The sequence below is a fragment of the Camponotus floridanus genome, unplaced genomic scaffold (assembly GCF_003227725.1).
Source record: "Camponotus floridanus strain SB8 unplaced genomic scaffold, Cflo_v7.5 scaffold124, whole genome shotgun sequence".
In the NCBI taxonomy this organism is placed as follows: Eukaryota; Metazoa; Arthropoda; class Insecta; order Hymenoptera; family Formicidae; genus Camponotus; species Camponotus floridanus.
The window spans coordinates 488,974-511,269 of record NW_020229242.1 but is presented as its reverse complement, the minus strand read 5'-3'; the positions used below and the strand labels follow the sequence as shown (position 1 = coordinate 511,269).

At 35.9% G+C, this 22,296-nt stretch overlaps 4 protein-coding genes across 10 annotated transcripts; 2 read left to right on the top strand and 2 right to left on the bottom strand.

Annotated features, from left to right (window-relative positions):
* Positions 1-188: 188 nt before the first annotated feature.
* LOC105247839 (52 kDa repressor of the inhibitor of the protein kinase) lies at positions 189-2,104 on the bottom strand. Its single transcript, XM_011252234.3, has 3 exons — positions 1,929-2,104; positions 1,031-1,757; positions 189-335 (listed from the first exon to the last, which is right to left on the bottom strand). The coding sequence occupies exons 1-3, from the start codon at positions 1,997-1,999 to the stop codon at positions 303-305; spliced, it is 831 nt and encodes a 276-aa protein (XP_011250536.1). The 5' UTR covers positions 2,000-2,104; the 3' UTR covers positions 189-302.
* A 620-nt stretch (positions 2,105-2,724) lies between these two features.
* LOC105247843 (mitochondrial glycine transporter) lies at positions 2,725-9,278 on the top strand. Its single transcript, XM_011252239.3, is given in 10 exon segments — positions 2,725-3,003; positions 4,156-4,387; positions 4,390-4,413; positions 4,416-4,462; positions 6,481-6,599; positions 6,926-7,010; positions 7,095-7,274; positions 7,553-7,724; positions 7,936-8,192; positions 8,661-9,278. Coding segments are annotated over 10 exon segments (1,263 nt in total). The 5' UTR covers positions 2,725-2,883; the 3' UTR covers positions 8,688-9,278.
* A 153-nt stretch (positions 9,279-9,431) lies between these two features.
* On the bottom strand, positions 9,432-13,987 carry LOC105247841 (luc7-like protein 3). 7 transcript variants are annotated; one of them, XM_025415599.1, is made up of 9 exons: positions 13,640-13,987; positions 12,942-13,190; positions 12,674-12,880; positions 12,353-12,514; positions 12,078-12,274; positions 11,888-11,973; positions 11,684-11,806; positions 10,616-10,725; positions 10,066-10,491 (listed from the first exon to the last, which is right to left on the bottom strand). In XM_025415599.1, the coding sequence occupies exons 1-7, from the start codon at positions 13,742-13,744 to the stop codon at positions 11,721-11,723; spliced, it is 1,092 nt and encodes a 363-aa protein (XP_025271384.1). In that variant the 5' UTR covers positions 13,745-13,987; the 3' UTR covers positions 10,066-10,491; positions 10,616-10,725; positions 11,684-11,720. The 7 variants fall into 7 exon arrangements, with proteins under 7 accessions (XP_025271386.1, XP_025271384.1, XP_025271385.1 ...); XM_025415600.1 differs by having other exon boundaries at positions 11,708-11,806; XM_025415602.1 differs by having other exon boundaries at positions 10,616-11,637; positions 11,708-11,794; positions 13,640-13,986.
* A 542-nt stretch (positions 13,988-14,529) lies between these two features.
* Positions 14,530-21,631, top strand: LOC105247840 (brefeldin A-inhibited guanine nucleotide-exchange protein 2). The gene is made up of 13 exons (XM_011252235.3): positions 14,530-14,797; positions 14,888-15,189; positions 15,269-16,608; positions 16,739-17,179; positions 17,361-17,638; positions 17,860-18,234; positions 18,318-18,819; positions 18,910-19,205; positions 19,324-19,496; positions 19,627-19,847; positions 19,947-20,150; positions 20,256-20,836; positions 21,085-21,631. Exons 2-13 carry the CDS (start codon positions 15,066-15,068, stop codon positions 21,629-21,631), a joined length of 5,082 nt encoding a protein of 1,693 aa, XP_011250537.1. The 5' UTR covers positions 14,530-14,797; positions 14,888-15,065.
* Positions 21,632-22,296: the final 665 nt, after the last annotated feature.

The window sequence follows — 22,296 nt, the reverse complement described above, 5'->3', positions numbered from 1 at the left end:
TTATGTACCACTCTACAAAAGTCTATGCTTTTGGTCTGTGTATATATATGTTGGGTTATCATACATGTCACTTTCTTTTTATTTGCCGGCAGTTATTTAAATATTGATTGATAGATAATTATTGTCTCTATTAATCTTTCTATCTATAAATATATTTTATATCGAAACAATTTTTTATCTTTATACAATAAAATTTATTCAGTTGAGATGTCTTATAAATAGATTTCGCATGTTACAAATTGTTATGAAAAAAATCTTGTACATACTTACACACATGATTTAAAGTAATAATGTCCAATTCCTTATAAATGTTGTATGACGGATAAAATATCCTTCTGAAACGTGTAAAAATAAAAACTTGTAGTATTAGCAATACATACATGTTGAGTTATGGGAATTGCTCTTTCGTTGCAAATTTTAAAATTTTGGATTAATAATTTTTGTTTTATAAATTGAATTCTCTTTATTATCATGCATAATTTTAAAATATTTAATATGAAAATTGATTTTTTTGATATATTTTTTTAACAATTTAAATCTGTTATAACATTATCTTTGATCTTTTAATAAATTTTTACACAAAACAATGATTATTATTGATATTATTATCATTTAAAATTTAGGATCAAATACATATAAACAAAATTTTTAAATAAAATGTCAACTGCAGATATAATTTAGATGAGAATGTAGAAACAATTAGAAAATACAATACAGGAAAAAGAAAGAGAACCAACAGTAATTATATACTTTAATAATAATTATAGTAATGCAATGTTAAATCAAATTGTTTTATCCCAATCATATACCTATTCATTTTAGATTTTTACTAATTGACTTTTTAATATAATCATGCATATAATATAAACCATTAAAATGTTTATGTGGCAATTGTAAAAGATTATTTATATTTATTTGTAACATGCAACATATACAAAATGATGAAAGAAAAGAAACAAGTGCTAAAGGAAAAAAATATTTTATAGCACAAGGCACACAAAATATTTCATGTATGATGTATATACTGTACCTTTTGTTTTAAATGTGTTAAGAGCCGGCGAAGATATATTATTTTAGCATCTCTTCTACGAAGTTTCTGCTGTAGCATGCGAATCTTATGGCGCAAATTTACTTCGATAGAAGTTGGTAAATTCTTTATACGGTGCGATTTTATAGAGTCTAAACTATTGTAATCATTTACTCGTTTTATTTCAATTTCCATCGGTTTACATATCGATGGAGATGTTGGCTCTTCTATTGCAGCTGTCTCTTGATTATATGTTTCTAGAATGATGTTACTATTGACATTGACATTATATATATTTGGGTCTTCTATTACATCTACTATTGTATGCATATTCTCAATAGCTTCATCATTTATTTCCAACTGAATATTAATATGCGAGTCATTTATATTTTGATCTATTATATTATCTATTGTATTATCTACATTATTGTGAATATTTGCAAAATTTGTTTCATAACATTTGTTACTTTTCTCTACATCATCCTCCTTATTTTTCTTATTTTCATTATCTACTTTCCTGATTTTGTATTTTTTTCTTTTTATAGATGAAGGAAATATAGAAGGTACCGCTGTTGGTCTCAAAAATGTTTTATAAGCTTCTCGACAAGGCAAAAAATCATTTGCAGTAAAATGTTCATTGCAGACTGTATCATATTTACTGGGAGTCCAATTTTCTCTTTTTATGGCATTCAACCAGGCTGTCAATCTACATTTATCTTTGAGAGGAAAGCTGCAATATTTCATATAAAATTGATTTATAAATTTAATTTAATGATAAATATTTAACAACATGTAAAGCTATAATTTACTTAAGTCAAAGACATATTCCACTTGATAGAAAAAAACCAGAAAAATCCCAATTTTACGAGAAAATGAGTGGAGAGATTACGTAGGTATTTACCGAAAAAATTTGATATTCTTTTCTTTAGAATATCTACTTGAGCAGCCAAGTATGCTACAAGTCATTGGCATATTTTTTTATCTTTATATGTGCGCTATAAACACACTTGATATTTTCCACCTGTTAACCTAACCCCTTTTCCAATCAGCTGATTTACTGATGGGAGTGGGAGAAAAGAAACGAAAGCTACTGTCAACTTACGTCTTTTACTAGCGGTAACTAAATATATTTTTGAACGCGCTGAATCGATTGGCTGTCTGATAGAAAATTTCTAGGGTTCCAAAAATTTCCTGCAAAATAACCAATCAAGTTTGGCGAAATTTACAACCAATAATTTTAGATTTGTCTTGAAACTAAACTAGAACGTGAATAAAGCCGAGTCTACAAGGTAATTTAAACTTTAAAAATTTAACCAATCACAATTAAGTATAATGAAGAAAATACTCGATTGTAATTGGCTACATTCGGCTCAATATTACTAGATTTTCCGATGTAATTCGACGCTGATTGGTCGAATATGAAAATAGAAACCAATAATGTTCGACAAAAAGTCGGGAAGATGTTGAGGATTCTTTGAAGCGTTTGATTGACCAATCAGATTAAAAATCTTTATTCCTTTTGTCCTGATTGGTCAATCAAACGTTTCAAAGCATCCAAAATGTTTCCCCGTAGCCAAAATAAGACAGATGTATTTAAAATATTAGAGAGAAAGAGAGGAAACACAAAAAGTGTAAAAGGAGTAAATTTAATGAAAACACTTTTTTTTTTACACAACATCAATTGATGAATTACGAAATAAAATAAGTATCTCGTGATCGCGGCCATGATGCTCTATCGAAGACAATTACGCAAGTCATATTGAATTAATATTTATAAGAGACAAAAAACTTGCCTCTCTTATTTCACAGAGATAATCCAGAGCACGAGAATAAGAATAACGTGACGTAAAACAATAATGTCGCGATCGTTGCCTGATAGCCCTTATCAGTCCACGGCCACTTTTGCATCATGCGACCTTCGTCACCTCCATCGTCGTAAGCCTCACGTTTTGGTCGCTGTTTCGTCCGTTGATTCGGTACGAAAGTATATTCCATTAAATCGGTTTTTTTTTGTGCTTATTGTTAGTACGATTCTATCAATTTTTTCTTTATAAAGATGCTTTTTGTCGATTCTTTTGCGAGTGATACGCACCTGTCCGTTTGAATTGTTGTATCGTCATCGAAAGATTGCTGTAATTAATTCGATTGCAATTCAGTTTTTCATACTATTGTTACGAAAAAAGTAAATCTTTTGTTTCGATCGATCCGAGTCGTCGCGAATAAAGATAAATCGCGTTCCTTGTCAATTTTCTGTTCACCCAGACGCATAGTAGATAGGAAGTCTACTTCCTTCGAAATTACAATATCATTTTTGCTCGTTGATGAATTTTAAATTTCTTGAAATATAAATTTTAACTCTTGCTTAATTTTGTGTTTTCTTTTAAAATCAGAATCTTTGTATCTTTTTTTGTTTTAAATACTAGAAGAAAGCAACTACAACGGGGAAATCTTGTGATTAACCTTGAAAAATCATTTATAGATTCTTTGATTAATTATGTAATGATAATATAATGAAAGAAAAATAAAATAGAAATAAGAAATGTAAAAACGAAATATTTAAGTTTTAATGTAAGATGCTTTAGAAACAGACTTGAGAGAAAAACATATTTATGATGAAATGATTGATTATGTAATAACTGCAATTCTTTCATTGACTTCATTTCATTAATTTTTTAAACATTTGGATTTTGAAAGTTTGCTGTTATTATTCCAAATTACTCTGTTATCATCAGTGACCTATTTTTTCTATACATATTGCATAATTGCAATTTTAATTCCTTATATTCTGTCTTGCTATACATACATTTATTTTTATTTGAAGAAGGAGAGATCTAAATTTGATCAAATGAAAATAATGTCGTTTCTTGTATTTTCATTTTTTTCCAATTCATAAAAATATGTGTAAAATATTTGCAATCTGCATTTTATCTTACAACTTCAATCTCGCAACTACAATTACAACTACAAATGCTTTGTTAGTGACGCTGTTTTTGTACATGCTTTTATATATTCTTTTTATAACTACTCTCTACCTCTTATCTTTCATTCTATTTTTGATACAATTTAGCTTCTTTTCAATCTCTGTAAAATTTCTCAAGACGTTTAATTTTTTCATTTCACAAATACAGGTGAATTCAGCTAAAAGAGAACACATCCAATCTGATCATTCCGGATCTCTTTGTAAAAGCTGGAAGATTTCCATGAGAAATGATTCAGACTATTATCATCTTGCAAAGAAACAGCAGGGTCATCGAATGAGGACGATACCGATTGACCTATGCCAGCATCAAAGTACATCACGTTTTCAAATAAAGTCACGTTTAAATCACGTTTCAACAGCTGATAAGCTTGACCTTTTTATCCATATGGACATGCCCCGATATGCAGAGTCACCCGATTGACCTCGAGAGTGTCGAAACAAAGATAAACGAGGATGTAAGTAAAGCTAGCGTGCTTTTAAAGGTGACTCAGTATCTAGCCAACATTGAACACGATTGTATACAGAGAAATTTCTCCCCCACTGCTCCTCTGTCTCTACAAGACAATTGTTTTGTTTTTTAATTTGATGAAATTATTAAAAATCAGTAGGAGTGAAAAACCAATATAGCTGGGAAAATCAAATCATATCACTGCTAGAAAAATTCTGGAAATGTTTTCTTAATTATAATTGCATTTTTTTAAATAACACTTTAAATGTAATTCTTTCTTGGGACGTGTAGGGATTTGAAATCCTCGTAATAGTGAATATAAGTTTCTAAATTGTTGGTCTACTATGGAAGCTCTGGGATCTGTAAGTATTTTGAATTGTGAATCATTTTTATTCGAAACTAATGTAAAATACATTGCTAGACAATCTAGGTTGAGTATCTTGAATGATGTTAAGCTTTATTGTATATGCATTAACAGCTATAGAAAAACAATTGTTAGTAAAAAAAATAAATTAAATATATACATATTTATACATATTGATGATACATGCAATTGTTATGAATGCAATGAAACAACAGAGGCATTTCTTTAATTGATATGATGGAAAAGATCTAAAATATTTATATGTGCTTTGCATTATGTCTCTACATAATTTCAAACAAATCGAAAATATTAATCTGTTAATATAATCTATTGAAACAGTTTTATCATGTCCTTTAGTTGATATATATTTATTAAATCTTATATAAGGATAAAAAAAATATCTAGAGAGAGAGAGAGAGAAATCTTGTTCTTTTTAGGACAGTTTTATAAGAGTAACAACAAAATGTTTTATTCAATATGTGTTGCAAAATTATTTCAAAGATATGATATGTGCAAATACTTGCTGTATTTCTTTGGGAAAAGAAGATACATTTTATTTTTAATATTTTTGCAGTGACAGAACAAAATAATCTGTATAGCACATTCAAAATAGAAATATACAAAAGTATATTTCTCTATTATTATTTTTTTCTTTCTTGTACAGTTCTTGGAATAACTTTATAGTGAGATTAGTAGATAAGTAACTTATATAGATTAGTAGATAAGTAACTTATATAGATTATTGATTAGATTGATTAGTAAGTCACTTAAAAAATTAGCAAAGAAATTTGTTCGACAATTTAATGATAATTAACAGTAATTTATACAAAGAAATTTTCATTTAACCACTAATAGCTCATTGTAATAAATATTCCATGAAAATGACTTTTTACAACAAAATAATTAAAAAATATATTTATATATCTCGAAAGTTGTTTGAAAATTGGTTGAAAATTATCAAAAAATTATCGGTTGCAAATTTTTTTATAAATGACTATCAGGATCATCCTATATAATGTTGTGCGTCACGAAAGATTTCATTATTGAAATTCGCGAACTTTCCATAAAGAGAAAATACGAGAGATAAGACGACCAAGACAAACTGTCGATTAGACAATTTACAAATAAATAACATCCGACACGCGCGGATGACAAATTTGTTGACAAGGAAGTTTATTAATCTTTTAAAATTTCATTTTTTTGTCTTCTTTTATTTATGAGAAAGGAACAAAATAGATTTTTTGTGTAACAAAATGTAACTCTTTGAAAATATGGTTAACCATTAAGATAAATTGTGCAATGCGCACACTATTAAAAAAAAATATGTATCCTATCTTAAAAAGTGTCATATAAATAACTCATGACGATAACCCCGGAGTCATCCTCGTTTGATAACGCGCGACCAAGATCGTCTCGTCGCACGAGTGCAAATTCACTCACGTGCAATGAGATAGCCGTACAATATTAATTTGTGTTTGAGCAAATATTGCATTAGAGTTGATACTGGACATATGTATCTGAAAACTTTGAATGTTCTTTGAAGATTCTCGATACTTTCATTGAATTAGAGAAATTTATTTGCGAAATTAAAGGAGCTATAATTCGCAGACACTACAAATCCGAATGTATGTTTCTCATGATTTTCTCTTGTGTGTTTGCAGTATCCGATTTTAAAATCTTTCCTGGCAGGCTCGTTCTCCGGGACGTTCTCCACGATTCTTTTCCAACCGCTGGATTTGGTGAAGACTAGGCTTCAAAGTAGAGTCAATGTCTCCATCGAGTAAGATTAACATTCTGTAAAATTTGTAGTCATACTTTATTTTTAACAAATAATCGGAATCTTTATTAATTCAAAATTCTTAAGATATAAAGTTTATAATTTAATCTTTCAAGGGATTTGAGAGAAAGATAGAGAAAGAAAGAGATATTTATTAATATTCTAGTCATGCAAAATTTAGGTTTTAAAAAATTTATAAATTTAATTTATATAATTTTGTTGATTAATTGACTTTGATCAGTTGATTTTAAATTTTAACACATATATTTCTAAACATTGATATTTATTAACTAATTACCAATTACATCTTCTACACTTCTCCGGAATAGATCGCCGAAAAATGGAATGTTGGGCACGGTGGCAAACATTGTTCAAAAAGAGAATGTCTTCGGACTTTGGAAGGGCATGACGCCGGTAAGATGTCCTTTATTCTGAAGGATTAATTTGTAATTGGATATTGAACTCACATTGATAACGGTTACAAATGTTATTTTGCAGTCGATAACCAGGGTAATTCCCGGTGTGGGTCTATATTTCTCATCATTACATTGGTTGAAGCACGCCTTTGATTTGGAAGAACCATTGACGGCCCTGCAGGCGATTTCCTTAGGCATTACCGCACGCTCTATGTCCGGCGCTTTGCTGATTCCTATTACTGTCGTCAAGACGCGATTTGAGGTATGATTAATAGAAAGGATATGACAAAAATACATAAGAGAGGATGAGAAAAATATTGAGAAGGGAGTAATGAAGAACGAAAAGAAATTTTAAAGCAAGAAAAGAGAAAGGACATTTTTGCAAGTAATTGCGCTTAGTGTAGTTTATTAAAATAAGAATTTAAATATTTCAAATCGAGAAATGAATATTTAATATGATTGTTATGATTTGCGCAAAATCAAATTTGAGCCAATTTTAACCGATTATATTATCCCGACTATATTAACATAATTTTACAGAGCGGCGTTTACAAATATAATGGTATCAGCGAAGCTCTGAGGTTGATTTACAAACAAGAAGGAATGAGAGGTTTATCTAGTGGACTAGTACCTACCCTTCTACGGGACGCGCCTTACAGCGGTTTATACCTTATGTTTTATACACAACTGAAAAGCGTGGTTGCTAGTACAGGTATTTCTCAAATGATTAATCTAGTAATTACTAATAATAATTATATATATATGTGTGTATACATATATCTGTATGTGTTTTATAAAAAAAAAAATTATATAATTACTTATATGATTTATTATAATTCCGATATTGATTCATAATTCTTGATTTATAAAAATTTAGAGATCCTTGAAGATTACAATCTTACAACCAAATTCTTCATTGATAGGAGCAACAGGCGATTCGCCGATACCGATTCATTTTGGCTGCGGGATCCTCGCTGGAGTTTTAGCTTCGGTAGTCACGCAACCGCCGGACGTTGTCAAAACGAAGATGCAATTGTATCCGAATGAATTCAATGGCATTTATCATGCGACATTTCTCGTCTATAAAAAGTACGGTGTCTTGGGGTATTTCAAAGGTATCGTTCCTAGAATGCTGAGACGAACTTTGATGACCACTATGGCTTGGACCGTATATGAACAGGTAATTCGATCAATCATCAAATACAAAACACGAATACGAATAATCAAATAAACAGCAAGTTTGCATCTCGTAATAACTTTAAAATTAATATTCAGAAGCTTAGCAATGAAAAAAATAATTGTGTACGATTTTGTTAAATATAAAATTCATATCAACTTTTTCTTTACTAAATTGTAATGTACTTATTTTATTTGATTACTTTTAATTATATAATTTATAAATCAAATAACATATTTAAATATATCGATGTATATGATTATACTTTTCTCATATGTTTTTTTTCCAATTTTGAGATTATATGACATAAGGAAACAAATTACGCGCGCATTTTGTAATATTCTAGTAAAATCTTATATACCTCTGATTATACATATTTTATCTGACGAGATATATTTTTTTTTACCGAAATTATAAACAATAAATCTGACGATAATAATTAACATGTATGTTATTACATTATGTGTTCAGGTAACGAGACGAATAGGCTTAAAATGAATGCATTATCGCTGTATGAAGTTATTGTACACCAGAAGAGGATTGTACCATGTCCAGTATTAGTATATACTATTTATATATATTATTAGTTGGCGTGAGACACAGTATCTTTCTCTGTACCTCGCATATTTATTTGTAAATAATAATATATAAATATATATATATATATATATTTTTCCAAAGTTATGACTGCATATTTAACGCCGCCAACTCTCTTATAAATCTTTCCTTTTCGTTCACTTTTATATATTTTATTTTGTTATTCTCATATATTTAATATAATACAATAAGGATTTTAAAAATGACAAAAAAAATTCAAGACTCTTGAAATATGTTGAAAGTTGATATTTAAATCTGAATTAAATCTGTTTTAATTCCAAAATCGCACAACATAGAATAAAAAAAACAGAACGATATAAATGTGCATATAGCATCATTTTATTAATTCCAAATAACAATCTTAGGAGTATTATATTATAATTGCGGTACATTAATACCGCGAGTTAATATTAGATAATTTACCTTTCTGATCGCTCTGTTTATGTATAGATGGCCTAAAATAACAATTACTCAATACACAAGTTATATCAATTCCGATTTTTGTCGAAAATTTTATTTCTTCGTCCATGTATTCTCTCTATCTCACCCTCTCTCTCTTATCACCGTTAAGATTATATAAAATCTTTACCTTAACAAATACGTTAAGTGATGTCTTGCGTAACTTCTTATGCCTCGCACTTTGTACATCTCTCTTCTTCCTGAAAGTAGACGATCCGAGTTTTAATAAGTGCCACTGGTTCGCGATTCGATGTAATATTCAAACATATTTCAATCATAGTTTTGTATAGACAAAATCTTGTCCTTCTGTCGACTGTGTGTTTTATCAGCGCGCAAGGTCTTCCTCGGGGAGATTATGAATTAAATTTCGACAAGAGTAAATAAATTAACTTTTATTTAAATTGAATCTAATTTCTCCGGGAAAAAAAATTTGTCAAATAAATATTACTTCCCTTTTATAGGTATAAGGTATATTAGCTTAAAAAAATATTATAAAATATTTCTTTTATTAAGAGCAGTACGATATATAGGTATATATTTGTCGAGCTTCTTTTTCCTTCATTATTATTAAACGATGGTCCATCAGTCTTACCCCTTTTAAAGATTGCGCGAATACTCTTAGTTTTATACTCTTCGCTTTTTGTACGCGAAAAGATATGATTACATCCTATATCGGTAATTTGAAGATTTCTATATTTGTCTCTGAATTGTTGCCTATCTCAAAATGATTCTCGAGTTAGTCAGGGACCCGCTCAGATAAAAAAAAAGCAAGAGGGGGGAGTAAATTCTCTTGGCAAAGAAGAATATACTGATGTTATCACATTCCGGCATAAATACCTCGTCAATTGCGTGGCACATGGAAGCTAGAGGTTCGTATAGTCACAGTCACACACGTTTGCAGGGCGTACTCGCAGTTGTGCGCGCTCCAACTGCATTCGCAGTAGTGGACGAAGCTCTATGAAGCGGGCACTAAGAGAGAACTGTGTCCCCCCCACGGCGCTAAATTTCTTCTCTTTTCTCTCTCTCTCCCTTCCCTTCCCCTTCTCTCTTATCGCGCAAACTTTAACATTTTTTTTCAACGAAGACAATTCTGTACCAGAGATGCGGAAGGGAGTAAGTCCAATTCTATCGGCTTTGTTTTTTTTTCATATAACGGAAATACGTGTGACGTTTCCTTTCATGAGTACTTAACGGAAAACGCCCCGAAACGTTTCCGAAAGAGGAAAGTTCTCGAATTTGATTTTATCTGAAAACAAAAACGCGATAATATATTATAATAAAGAGAAACGCTGTATTTTTACAAACAATTTGTTTTATTTTTAAATAAACAGCAGAAATTTTTATATATATATATATTTATATATATGTACGTATATATGTCATCTTAGATGAGTCAACCTGATTGCATTTATTCACACTTATATTTAATTCATCTTGAATATGCGCGCATCCACAATTCCGGAATCTTTGCGGGCTTCTCCTGGAAAAAAACGAGTTCTTGGACTTACGCTCTTCTGCCGTTTTTCTTCGAATACAGAATTATGATCGACGAAAGCAAGCCATAGGATATACCTTCTCCCAGCTTGCTCCACAGAAAATAATCGGAATTACATATAGAAGGCAAATTTGATTTCTGCATGACGCGATTAAAGAATTTTTCACATTTTCTATTGATTCCTTTTTTATTTAATGCAAAAAAATTAAAGTTGAAAAAATAAATCCAATTTTCTCTTTCTCCAAGTTCTATGCAATATTCTTTAGATTGTTTCAAAATTTCTTAATTATTGCTGTTTTTTAGGAAATTAAGATTTATAGAGTCGAGGAAATTGAATTTAGATTTATTTTGAAATCTTAATTCTTTTCGAGACAAAATTGCGATAATAGCATGATTGATATTAATTATCAATCATAAAAAAATTGCGCGATCGTCTGACATGAGACATGAGATTAATTAAAGAAATTTTTATATGACTAAGCGAACAAATGTAAATTCAATTTTCTCGATTAAAAAATTAATCATTAAATTATTAATTATTGTAAATTATTAATTGTTGTAACCTTTTGTGTCTTTGCAGAGGCATTGCACAGTGATAAGTGTACCTATTATTTTTCGATTGCTATTATCCAATATTCATTCACCACTATTCGAATTCTGATCTTAAAGATAATGAAAGAATATGGCAAATAGTTTTATAACGTTCGACTATTCTAGCAGAAAATCAGAGAGAGGGGAAGAAAGATGTTTGTTTCACGGAGAAAGAGAGAGAGAGAAAGAGTGTGAAATGAACACTTGCTGTGACTCTTACGCGGTGCTTCAAACATCACAGATTATATTATCATGTATATGTATTATGTGCATCGGAATGGCAACTCACCTGGATCGAGATAGTACCTGTACAGTAATTGAGACGAATATGGTTATATTGTTTAGTGCATACCTGGCTCATTTCTCACTCACTAACCAATCAAGAGAAGTTACTTGTGACTTCGGCTTCGCGAGCGGTGTCGGCGACGATTCTGATGGCTGGAACTCCGATGATCCCGATTTCCTATAATCATCGCTATTATTATCATCGCAATTATCGTAATTACAAAACATTTACAGCACATTAAAGATTATCAAAAATCAAATCACGGCTTACCTTTATCTCGACTATGACGTCGATAATTATCTTCGTCCCGATGATGTCTTTCTCGCGATCTACTTCTACTTCTGTGTCCAGAATTTCTATAACCAATATAATATATTCATTAGATTGACTTGTTCGAGTATCGTCAAGTGTCGGTTTAAAATATGATAAAAAATAATTTAACACTTGAAGAGATATTCACCTGTGACTGCTAGAGTCGTGACGATTTTTATCATCGTCCATTCGCCTGCTTCGACGTTTGTCCCTATCTCTGTCGCGATCTCTATCTCTGTCACCATCTCTCCGCCGCCTGTCAAGCTCTTCATTCGCTCGCGCTCTTTGTTTCCGCTCTTCCTCCCTTCTCTGCTCCTTTTCGTCCCGCGCTTTTTCGCGTTTGTTCTAAACGATTTTAATTTCATTTTCAGTTTCAAAGACATATCTAATGTTGAAAAAAAATTTATAAAAATCTATTTTCACCATAATTTCTTGAAGAGCGCTCTTCAATCTTGCATAACCCACATGCTGTTTTCCCATTAAATGATCGTCGATCCGTTGCTGGGCGTCGCCTACGATGAGGAACGCGCCGCATACGTCGCACACTTCCATCTGTTTCTCCTGCGCGGCCGCTAGTTCAGCAGTCTACAAACGAATTTCATAAAATTAACATAAGTGTAAGTTGCAAAGCATCATATTCTCTATTTTTCATTAAATCTCTTTCAATAAATTATAATCTAAAATTTATTACAGATTATAATTGCAACTTTTACAACTCGAGAAATTATTCGTCTATATACTCACTTGATTGTAGTGACTATTGTCGTTGGATTTCCTTAGGGTTTCGCGCTCGTCCTTTAATTGGTCGCAAAGACGCATTAGGCCCTGCGCTTCCTCCACATTACCTCGAATTCCACTCTGTTCGGCCTCTTCCACTAATTTATTTATCTTCTCTGTCAACAAAGCAATCTGCTCCTCGTTCCTTTGCGTTTGCGCCGGGGTTAACGTCGGCTATATACAAAACATTGAATTATAATTTTTATACTTGTAATCTTCTAATGGAAAAACTTACCGCTTCTGTTCTTCCAATCAGTGCCAATCGTTGCTTTCCCTTGATGATTTTTCGCTCCACTTCGTTCAACATACTTTGACAGTACCTAATAAATTCGTCCTCGTATTGCTGCTTACGGTACGAATACGGAGCCTTTTCGAACAATTCCCTAGCTTCATCGTCGTGCACCTTGGGACATGCGCCCAAGTCTGCTCTCGTATTAACAAATAGATCATGAGGACAGAACTTTACCAAATACAGCTTGCAAAACTAAAACACAAGGAATCTTTGATGAATTCGAATGAAAAAAAACATACATTAGTAAAGCACAGATTAGTAAAGATATATGTATACGATCAAAGTGCCACATGTAAAAATAATGCCTGTATCCAGAATCTTTATATTACATTAGGAAAAGTAACTGTAAACTGTATTTATTTTTCTTCCTCGATAATTCTCTACATCTTACAATGTTTAAATTCTAAAAATCTAATAAACGATACGATTAATCCCTGACATTTGTAACGACTAGTAAATGACTTTTCACACTCGTAATTGTCTTTGATCGCCCGCGTCTTCAATTCCAACGGAGATGAAGAATAAAAAAAAATGTTCTCGTCAAAATAAAGGGTTAACAATGAGGCGCTCGAAAAATTTTGCGCGAAAAACAAGCGAAAGTGTTCGAAGGGTACACATTTAGCATCGGATGACGGGCTCACCTCGGGGTCCTCCCAGTTGAGCTCTTTGGGCTTCTCGTTGGGCAAAACGTTTCTGTTTCTGCCCATGAGCTCATCGAGCAACGCGGCGGCCGCGGCGGCGGCCATCTTGCTTCGGTCGCACCACGATCGCACGACGATCGTCGCGAGCCGCGCGCGGAGAGATCGCGAGGAGAAAAACTCGGCGGCGAGGAGATCGCGTCGAGCGTGACCGTGACTTGACGCGGAGATGACGAAGATGAACGGAAAACGGAGATTTCGACGGGACGCGTGCACGCTCGGGGCTCGCGATGACAAACACGATCGCGACAATTGCAAAGCGTAACTACGAACTGTACCGCCAGCTGGCGTTGCCGCGGTGAACAGTTTGAACAGCTGAACAGGAGCCAACCTGATCCAGACGGACGAATCTTCGCTCGCGTTATTCCGATAAATTTTCGAATATAATCCTCGACGGACTCTAAGGTAATCCCTAAGGATATTCCTAGGTACCGACATAACATTCCTGTGTATTTCTTTTATGGCAATTTTAGAATCCAATTGTCAATTGCACACGCGCAAGCGCACAGAGTTGATATAGGTCGGGTTTTTTGCGCATGCGTGTTGATGATGACGACAGTGACGTATACTGAGAGCGCGGAAAACGATTGGCTCGAACGACAGATCAGATTAAATGTATAACAATTTTTTAATTAAATTAATATAATTAATATATCCATATTTTTATATGTATAATATATACATGTATATAAGTCTTTGTAAAAGGAGCTACCATCGATATAAATATCGAAGCAATTTTTTAGCGAACAGGGACACACATCTTTTTTATTTGCCTAGGTACTTTCTTGACACCGCGCAGGCGCCATAAATCCGATTCCTGACATTGCCAACACTGAAGCGCTCGTGGTGACACGCTGTCGCGTGAAGTTAACCGCGCGAGGGGAGTTCGAGTCTCGAGGTTCGAGGTCACCTTTATCCGCAGTTACGTTCAAGTTGCGAGCGACGGCGAGCGTGAGTTGCGAGTGTGAGTGTGAGTCAGTGAGTGCGGTTGACGTCTATTCGGAGATACACCGACGAACGATGTTGTAAACCGTTTTCGAAGAAACCGCATCGCCGCGGTGCTCTTATCAAGAGGTTGAAGATTGTCGTCTCTTCGCGCAGGTGAGCAATTTCGTACTTTCTGCTCGCGCAGAGTTTTACTCGGCCACTTTACTCTAATGCCAGCAATCACTGACGTTCTCGAATTTACAGCGAGGAGTCACATATAGGGTAAAGATTGAACGCGGCGAGAAATGTTGGCGAGCAGCCAGATGGACGTTCGAGAAAGTCACATGTATAGCTGTTTGCTAGCTCGCTTTGATGTTGACACTTTGAGGTACGAACATTAAACGAGTACAGATTCTCCACCGCGACGTGGGGAGTGGTGACGATGCAAAATAACTCCAAAACCAGAGAAATGTTTATCGTCCGAGCTTTGGAGAAGATATTGGCTGATCGAGATGTCAAGAGATCGCATCTCTCGCAGCTCAGGAAATCTTGCGAATCTGCGCTTGGTGAGAACTCAAAGATTCTTCAAAGAGTAACAACACGCTAGTAACAACATAGTTGTATTTACTTGTTTTCATCTTGCAGAGGACCTCCGCAATGAGATCAAAGAGGTGCCGGTCGTACAAGGTGAAGAGGTGACCTCAAATGCCCTTCCGCAGCCCAAAAGCGACTCGAATGTTATCACCGCGGAAAAGTATTTCTTACCGTTCGAATTGGCATGCCAGAGCAAGTCGCCGCGGATTGTAGTAACCGCGCTGGACTGCCTGCAAAAGTTGATAGCGTACGGCCATCTCACCGGGAATGTGCCCGATTCGACAGAGCCAAACAAGTTGTTAATTGTGCGTATTGTTGAAACGATCTGCGGTTGCTTCACCGGCCCGCAGACCGACGAGGGTGTGCAGCTGCAGATCATCAAAGCTCTACTGACTGTAATGACGAGTCAGCATGTGGAGGTGCACGAAGGCACGGTATTATTGACGATCCGTACCGTTTATAATGTTTATTTAGCGTCGCGCAATTTGGTGAACCAAACGACCGCTCGCGCAACTCTCACGCAAATGATCAATGTAATCTTTGCACGAATGGAAACGCAGGCCGAGGAGGAGAATGTGAGACTCGACGGCGAACATCAACAACAAGAGGCTGCTGTTGTGGCGAACGGTGAGGCCGAGACCGAAGTAAACGCGGAGAATGCCTCTGACGTTGTAGATCCTCAAACGATTGTCAAGGGTATCCTAGACGATGTGGTGAATTCTGTGGTACCGTTGGAAGAGGAAGTTAATCTGGAAAATGGTGGTCCGGAAGACAACGGCGACGAGGCGACCGCCGAGAATGACAACATGGTCACCGCCAAATTTACTCATGTGCTGCAAAAGGATGCGTTTCTCGTTTTCCGCGCTCTCTGCAAACTGTCTATGAAACCGCTACCGGATGGCACACCCGATCCGAGATCGCACGAGCTTCGATCTAAAATTTTGTCGCTGCAGTTGCTTCTAGGAATTCTACAGAACGCTGGGCCGGTACTACGCTCTAACGAGATGTTTGTCATCGCTATTAAGCAGTATCTGTGCGTCGCATTGTCTAAAAATGGCGTATCCTCGGTGCCAGAGGTGTTTGAACTCTCGCTGGCGCTATTCCTGGCGTTACTTGCACGTTTCAAAGTGCATCTCAAGATGCAGATCGAAGTATTCTTCAAAGAGATCTTCATGAACATTCTCGAGACCTCCAGCAGTTCTTTCGAGCATAAATGGATGGTCATACACGCGCTTACGAGAATTTGCGCAGACGCCCAAAGTGTTGTTGATATTTACGTTAATTACGACTGTGATCTCTCTGCGGCGAATCTTTTCGAACGACTTGTCAATGATCTCTCTAAGATTGCTCAGGGTCGCCAAGCCCTGGAACTCGGCGCGTCACCAAATCAGGTGCGTTGCAAGCGATAAAAGATTATTCTAGATAAAAGGTAAAAGAGAAAATAAGATAGGTTATTAAAAAAGAGGACTACTTTATCGAGAAACATTGTAGCTTTCTAATAGTAGCGTCTTGCTGTTCCAGGAAAAATCTATGCGCATTCGGGGTCTCGAGTGTCTCGTATCCATCCTGAAATGCATGGTAGAATGGAGTAGAGATTTGTATGTGAACCCGAGCGTGCCAGCAGATCAGCAGCCACTCTCGGATCCACCAGATCCAGCACCGGAGACCCTGCTGCCGCGCTATGGCAGCGCTGGCAGTCTCTCATCGGCCAATTCCAGTCTGATCGGTAACAAGGAAGTACCGGACTCGCCGGAACAATACGAAGTACAGAAACAGCAAAAGGAAGTGTGGGAAACTGGCATCGAAATTTTCAGCCGGAAACCCGGTAAGGGTGTGCAGTATCTGCAAGAACAGGGACTACTCGGCACCTCACCGGAAGACGTAGCCAGATGGTTGCACCTGGACGAGCGGCTTGATAAAACGGCCATCGGTGATTTTTTGGGTGATCATAATCACAATCAGGTAATAGAAAATACATAAAGATTATACAATTTATATGTGACAAATTACATTTGATAACAATCGTCGGACTAATTATATTTCGATCATTTATTATATTAATTTAGAATATCATTTTAATTTTTCTATATAACCAATTAAAGTATAATGTAACAAAATTTGACGAATTACTTTGTTTGTGCAGGTAATGTATCACTACATCGATCAGATGAACTTTGCTGAGCGCGATTTAGTAACTGCGCTGAGGTACTTTCTGGAAGGCTTTCGACTACCTGGTGAGGCGCAGAAGATTGACCGGCTAATGGAAAAGTTTGCCAGTCGCTATTGTGAATGCAACCCCAACAACGGCCTCTTTACTAGTGCAGATACAGCTTATGTTCTTGGTTTCTCAATCATAATGCTGACCACTGATTTGCACTCACCACAGGTTAAGAATAAGATGACCAAAGAACAGTATATCAGGTATAATACATTTTAAGCTGCTTAAAATTGTGCGTGCATATATTCTTGTTGTATCTTGTTGATCCGAAAAAAGGATCTTTAGTAATATCAAATTTATAATAATATGAAGCGCGCGCTTTATATTAATTCTTTTATTATTTTCATTTTATTTTTATTGTTAATCGTTTGTGTAAGGATAAATTGAGGAAATCTTTTTACGTTATCTTTGTTCGTCTGTCCAGGCTTAACCGACGTATCAGCGACAATGAGGACCTTCCCGAGGAATACCTTTCTAGGATCTATGATGAAATCGCTGGTAACGAAATCAAGATGAAGTCAAATCCCAACAACAACCGGCTTGCCGGCAAACAATTAATCTCCAGCGAGAAGAAGCGACGATTGTTATGGAATATGGAGATGGAGGTGATTTCCACAGCAGCGAAGAACCTAATGGAATCTGTCAGTCATGTTCAGGCGCCGTTCACCACGGCGAAACATCTCGAACACGTGCGTCCGATGTTTAAGATGGCTTGGACGCCGTTCCTCGCGGCCTTTAGCGTCGGCCTGCAGGACTGCGATGATACAGAAATCGCGTCGCTCTGCTTGGACGGCATCAGGTAAGAATATATTTTTGGATTGAAATCTCGCATTATCTTTCGCAATCATTTATATTCTATTATTTATATAATGTTCTTTGCAGATGTGCCATTCGTATCGCTTGCATTTTTCACATGAGCCTTGAACGCGATGCCTACGTGCAAGCGCTGGCGAGATTCACTCTGCTAACAGCTAATTCTCCCATCACTGAGATGAAGGCGAAAAATATCGATACCATTAAAACTCTCATTACGGTAGCACATACCGATGGCAACTACTTAGGAAGCTCGTGGCTTGATGTCGTCAAGTGCATTTCGCAGTTGGAATTGGCACAGTTGATTGGCACTGGGGTACGGCCGCAGTTGCTGGGTCCGCCGTCGAAACCGCATTTCCCGTCACCGTTGGCAAACTTTGGCAATCTTGCATATTCTGCCAGTTCGCACCAAACCAGTAATCTCAATCTAAGCTCGTTAGATCCCAGTGTAAAGGAATCAATCGGCGAGACTAGTTCGCAGAGCGTCGTCGTGGCCGTCGATCGTATCTTTACCGGTTCAACGAGACTTGACGGAGATGCCATCGTTGAATTCGTCAAAGCTCTCTGCCAGGTCTGTCTTCTTCATATTTAATTGGTGTAAAAGATTAAATATAAAATATCTTTGGTATAAAACAAAATAATAAACATTACGTTATCATAGGTCTCTCTCGAGGAGCTGGCACACCCCACACAACCCCGTATGTTCTCTCTCACAAAAATTGTTGAAATCTCATATTATAATATGGGCCGTATCAGATTGCAATGGTCTAGGATCTGGCAAGTCATCGGCGACCATTTTGACAGAGTGGGATGCAGTCCTCGGCAAGATATCGCTTTCTTTGCCGTAGATTCTCTAAGGCAGCTGGCTACAAAGTTTATTGAGAAGGGCGAATTTGCCAACTTCAGGTTTCAAAAGGATTTTCTCAGGCCATTCGAACACATCATGAAGAAGAATAGGTAATTTAACTTGATAATTTTCTTAATATTAATGACTTAATTTGATATAATTTATATTAATTACGTACCTATAATTCAATTGTATATGTGATGTGACTAATAATTTAATTTAATCCAGGTCACCTATGATCAGAGACATGGTTGTTAGGTGCGTGGCGCAGATCGTTCACTCGCAAGCACCTAATATTCGATCTGGTTGGAAAAACATTTTCAGCGTTTTTCATCATGCGGCCAGTGATCGTGACGAATCCGTCGTTGAACTGGCTTTCTCCATGACTGGCAAAATTATTAGTGGGTTATTTTTATATCTTCCGAGATGCTGTTTTCTCTTTTTCTTATTTCGGCGATCGGTTTAAGTCAGTCCGTTGATTGATTAATTTTATAGTCGTCGTTAATTCGGATTGATACAATGTGTCTATAGATGAGCTGTATGCAGAGGATTTCAGCATTATGGTGGACTCCTTCCAGGATGCTGTCAAATGCCTGAGCGAATTCGCGTGCAACGCATCTTTCCCGGACACCAGCATGGAGGCCATACGGTTGATACGTTCCTGCGCATCCTATATCGATGCGAATCCCCATCTGTTTGCCGAAGGTATGATGGACGATAGTGGGATGGTTTCCGAGGAAGATCGAGCCTGGGTAACGTTATATTCATTCGTGTATTTTTCATTCAAATTGGTCAATATTAAAATTGCTTAATATATTTATCTCTATTTTTTTTCATATTTTTTCTTTTAGGTAAGAGGATGGTTTCCATTACTGTTTGAATTATCCTGTGTGGTGAGCAGATGTAAATTGGATGTCAGGACGCGTGCGTTGACAGTACTCTTTGACGTTGTTAAAACTCATGGCGCGTCTTTCAAGCCTCATTGGTGGAAGGATCTCTTCCAGGTTCTCTTCAGAATCTTTGATAATATGAAACTGCCCGAGCAGCATACCGAGGTACGCCTTTAAAAATGAAAACTTTGCAAAGAAAAAAACCGATGTAATCTTGTTTTTTTTCTTCTCGAAACGCTAAATGATTGGAGCATCTGTTAAATGTTACAGAAAGCCGAGTGGATGACAACAACGTGTAACCATGCGCTATATGCCATTGTAGATGTTTTCTCGCAGTTTTACGATATTTTGGGTCCCTTATTGCTGGAGCAGTTGTATTTTCAGCTTCTCTGGTGCGTTCAACAGGACAACGAGCAACTGGCCCGATCGGGCACCAACTGTTTGGAAAATCTGGTCATTAGCAACGGTATCAAGTTTGACGAGCAAACCTGGGAGAAGACTTGTCAATGCGTCTTGGATATTTTCGAAAGTACCTTGCCGTCCGCTCTTCTCACGTGGAAACCACAGTCGCCAAACAAGGAGTCCGATCTCGATGTAATCACTGGTGAATCCGATGGCCTCCATATTGGTATTCTGAAGCGGAGCAATAGCGCGCAGAGCCTGAACACCGAGTCTCTGCCGAAGGCGAAGCTTTTTTCCGCGTTACAAATCAAATGCGTAGTCCAGCTCGAGTTGATACAGACTATAGACAATGTTATCTTTTATCCGGCGACTTCGCGGAAGGAAGATCAGGAAAATCTGGCACTCGCACAGGCCGATATGCTGAACGGCAAGTCATCAGAACTTGTAAAGTAAGTTTTATTCACATGTATTGCTATAAAATAAGTGAAAGATATTTTTTAATCCTAAAGAATTAATTAGAGAATCTGAAAACTCTCATTGAGCATCAATACATCTATATTCATATTCTACTCAACATTTTTTAAGTTAATACTCAACTTTTATTCGATCGCTAACATACGTTTATTTATAATTCGATAAATAAATTGGCGGTTTTTTACTTTTTCAATACCGATAGCAATATGTATTGTTTCTTCAGAGCTAGCGCGGATCAACAAAAAGAGGAACAGGGAATGTACTGCGCTCTGACAACCAATCACCTTTTACAACTAGTAGAGTGTTTGCTACGATCACATCGTTTCGCAAAGAATTTCAATTCGAATCACGAACAACGCAACGTACTATGGAAGGCAAGTTTTCGCGGAAATGTAAAACCAAACTTGTTGAAGCAGGAAACACAGTCGCTTGCCTGCGCACTACGCATCCTCTTCAAGATGTATAGCGACGAAGCACATCGCGTAGACTGGCCCAAGGTCGAGGAACGACTGGTCGAAGTGGCATGCGAGGCTTTGGAATATTTTCTTGCACTTGCCAATGAGGCTCATCGCGAAGCTTGGACGCCGATCTTACTACTGCTGCTTACGCGGATCCTGAAAATGAGCGACCATCGTTTCGCAGTTCACGCCTCTACTTGCTATCCTTCTCTCTGCGAGGTCATGTGCTTCGATCTCAAGCCCGAACTTAGATCGGTATTGCGTAGGTTCTTCCTCAGGATTGGACCAGTCTTCAGAATCACACAGCAGTAGTAGTTACGGAGCCGGTAAGCAACGGACTATCAACGGATACTATCGTGGAATCTCTTGATTTCTGGCTCCGACTCTTGTGAGAAAAATGAATGTCATATGCCCATCTCGAGCCTTAATAATAAGAATGTAATTAAATGTAAAATGTGATTAGATATTTTGTCTCGTGTTAAACTTTATATATAGTTTACAATCAGATTTTTGCGGCGTCAAACTTTTTTTCTTAGTGTATTCGTATCATTTTACATCGCATGCTTCATCGATTTGCTTTTATTCTTCTATGTATAGCATTACATCTAGCGCTAAATGTGACTCGGATTTTATTTATACAATTTGCAGATTTCTGCATATCAATCGCGGTCAACACTAATTTGATCATATCGTGATAATAAATTTATTTTATACATATTTTAGATGCTAAAAAATTTAGCGCTAAATGTATGATGAAAATACACTATGTAAACATGTTTGCACAACGTTTATTGCAGAGATTTTTGAATCGTATATGAACCGTTTAATGTCACATGTATGTACATATGCGTTTATATAATATAAGAGAATATATTATATAAGGATATATATATATATATATATATATATATATATATATACATGTATGCATATATATGCTACATGCATGCATATGTACATATGTACAATAAGGCAAC

Bases quoted from the DNA above. Each gene is read 5' to 3' on its own strand.
- LOC105247839 (XM_011252234.3), bottom strand. From the start codon at position 1,999: ATGCCAATGACTTGTAGCATACTTGGCTGCTCAAGTAGATATTCTAAA. The intron at 1,758-1,928 runs GTAAATACCTAC...GAAATATTGCAG, and splicing joins AAGAATATCAAATTTTTTCG to CTTTCCTCTCAAAGATAAAT. The intron at 336-1,030 runs GTACAGTATATA...TACACGTTTCAG, and splicing joins TAACACATTTAAAACAAAAG to AAGGATATTTTATCCGTCAT.
- LOC105247841 (XM_025415601.1), bottom strand. From the start codon at position 13,744: ATGGCCGCCGCCGCGGCCGCCGCGTTGCTCGATGAGCTCATGGGCAGA. The intron at 12,515-12,673 runs GTGAGTATATAG...ATTCGTTTGTAG, and splicing joins ACAATAGTCACTACAATCAA to ACTGCTGAACTAGCGGCCGC. The intron at 11,974-12,077 runs GTGAATATCTCT...TATTGGTTATAG, and splicing joins CACGACTCTAGCAGTCACAG to AAATTCTGGACACAGAAGTA.
- LOC105247840 (XM_011252235.3), top strand. From the start codon at position 15,066: ATGCAAAATAACTCCAAAACCAGAGAAATGTTTATCGTCCGAGCTTTG. The intron at 15,190-15,268 runs GTGAGAACTCAA...TTCATCTTGCAG, and splicing joins ATCTTGCGAATCTGCGCTTG to AGGACCTCCGCAATGAGATC. The intron at 20,151-20,255 runs GTACGCCTTTAA...TAAATGTTACAG, and splicing joins TGCCCGAGCAGCATACCGAG to AAAGCCGAGTGGATGACAAC.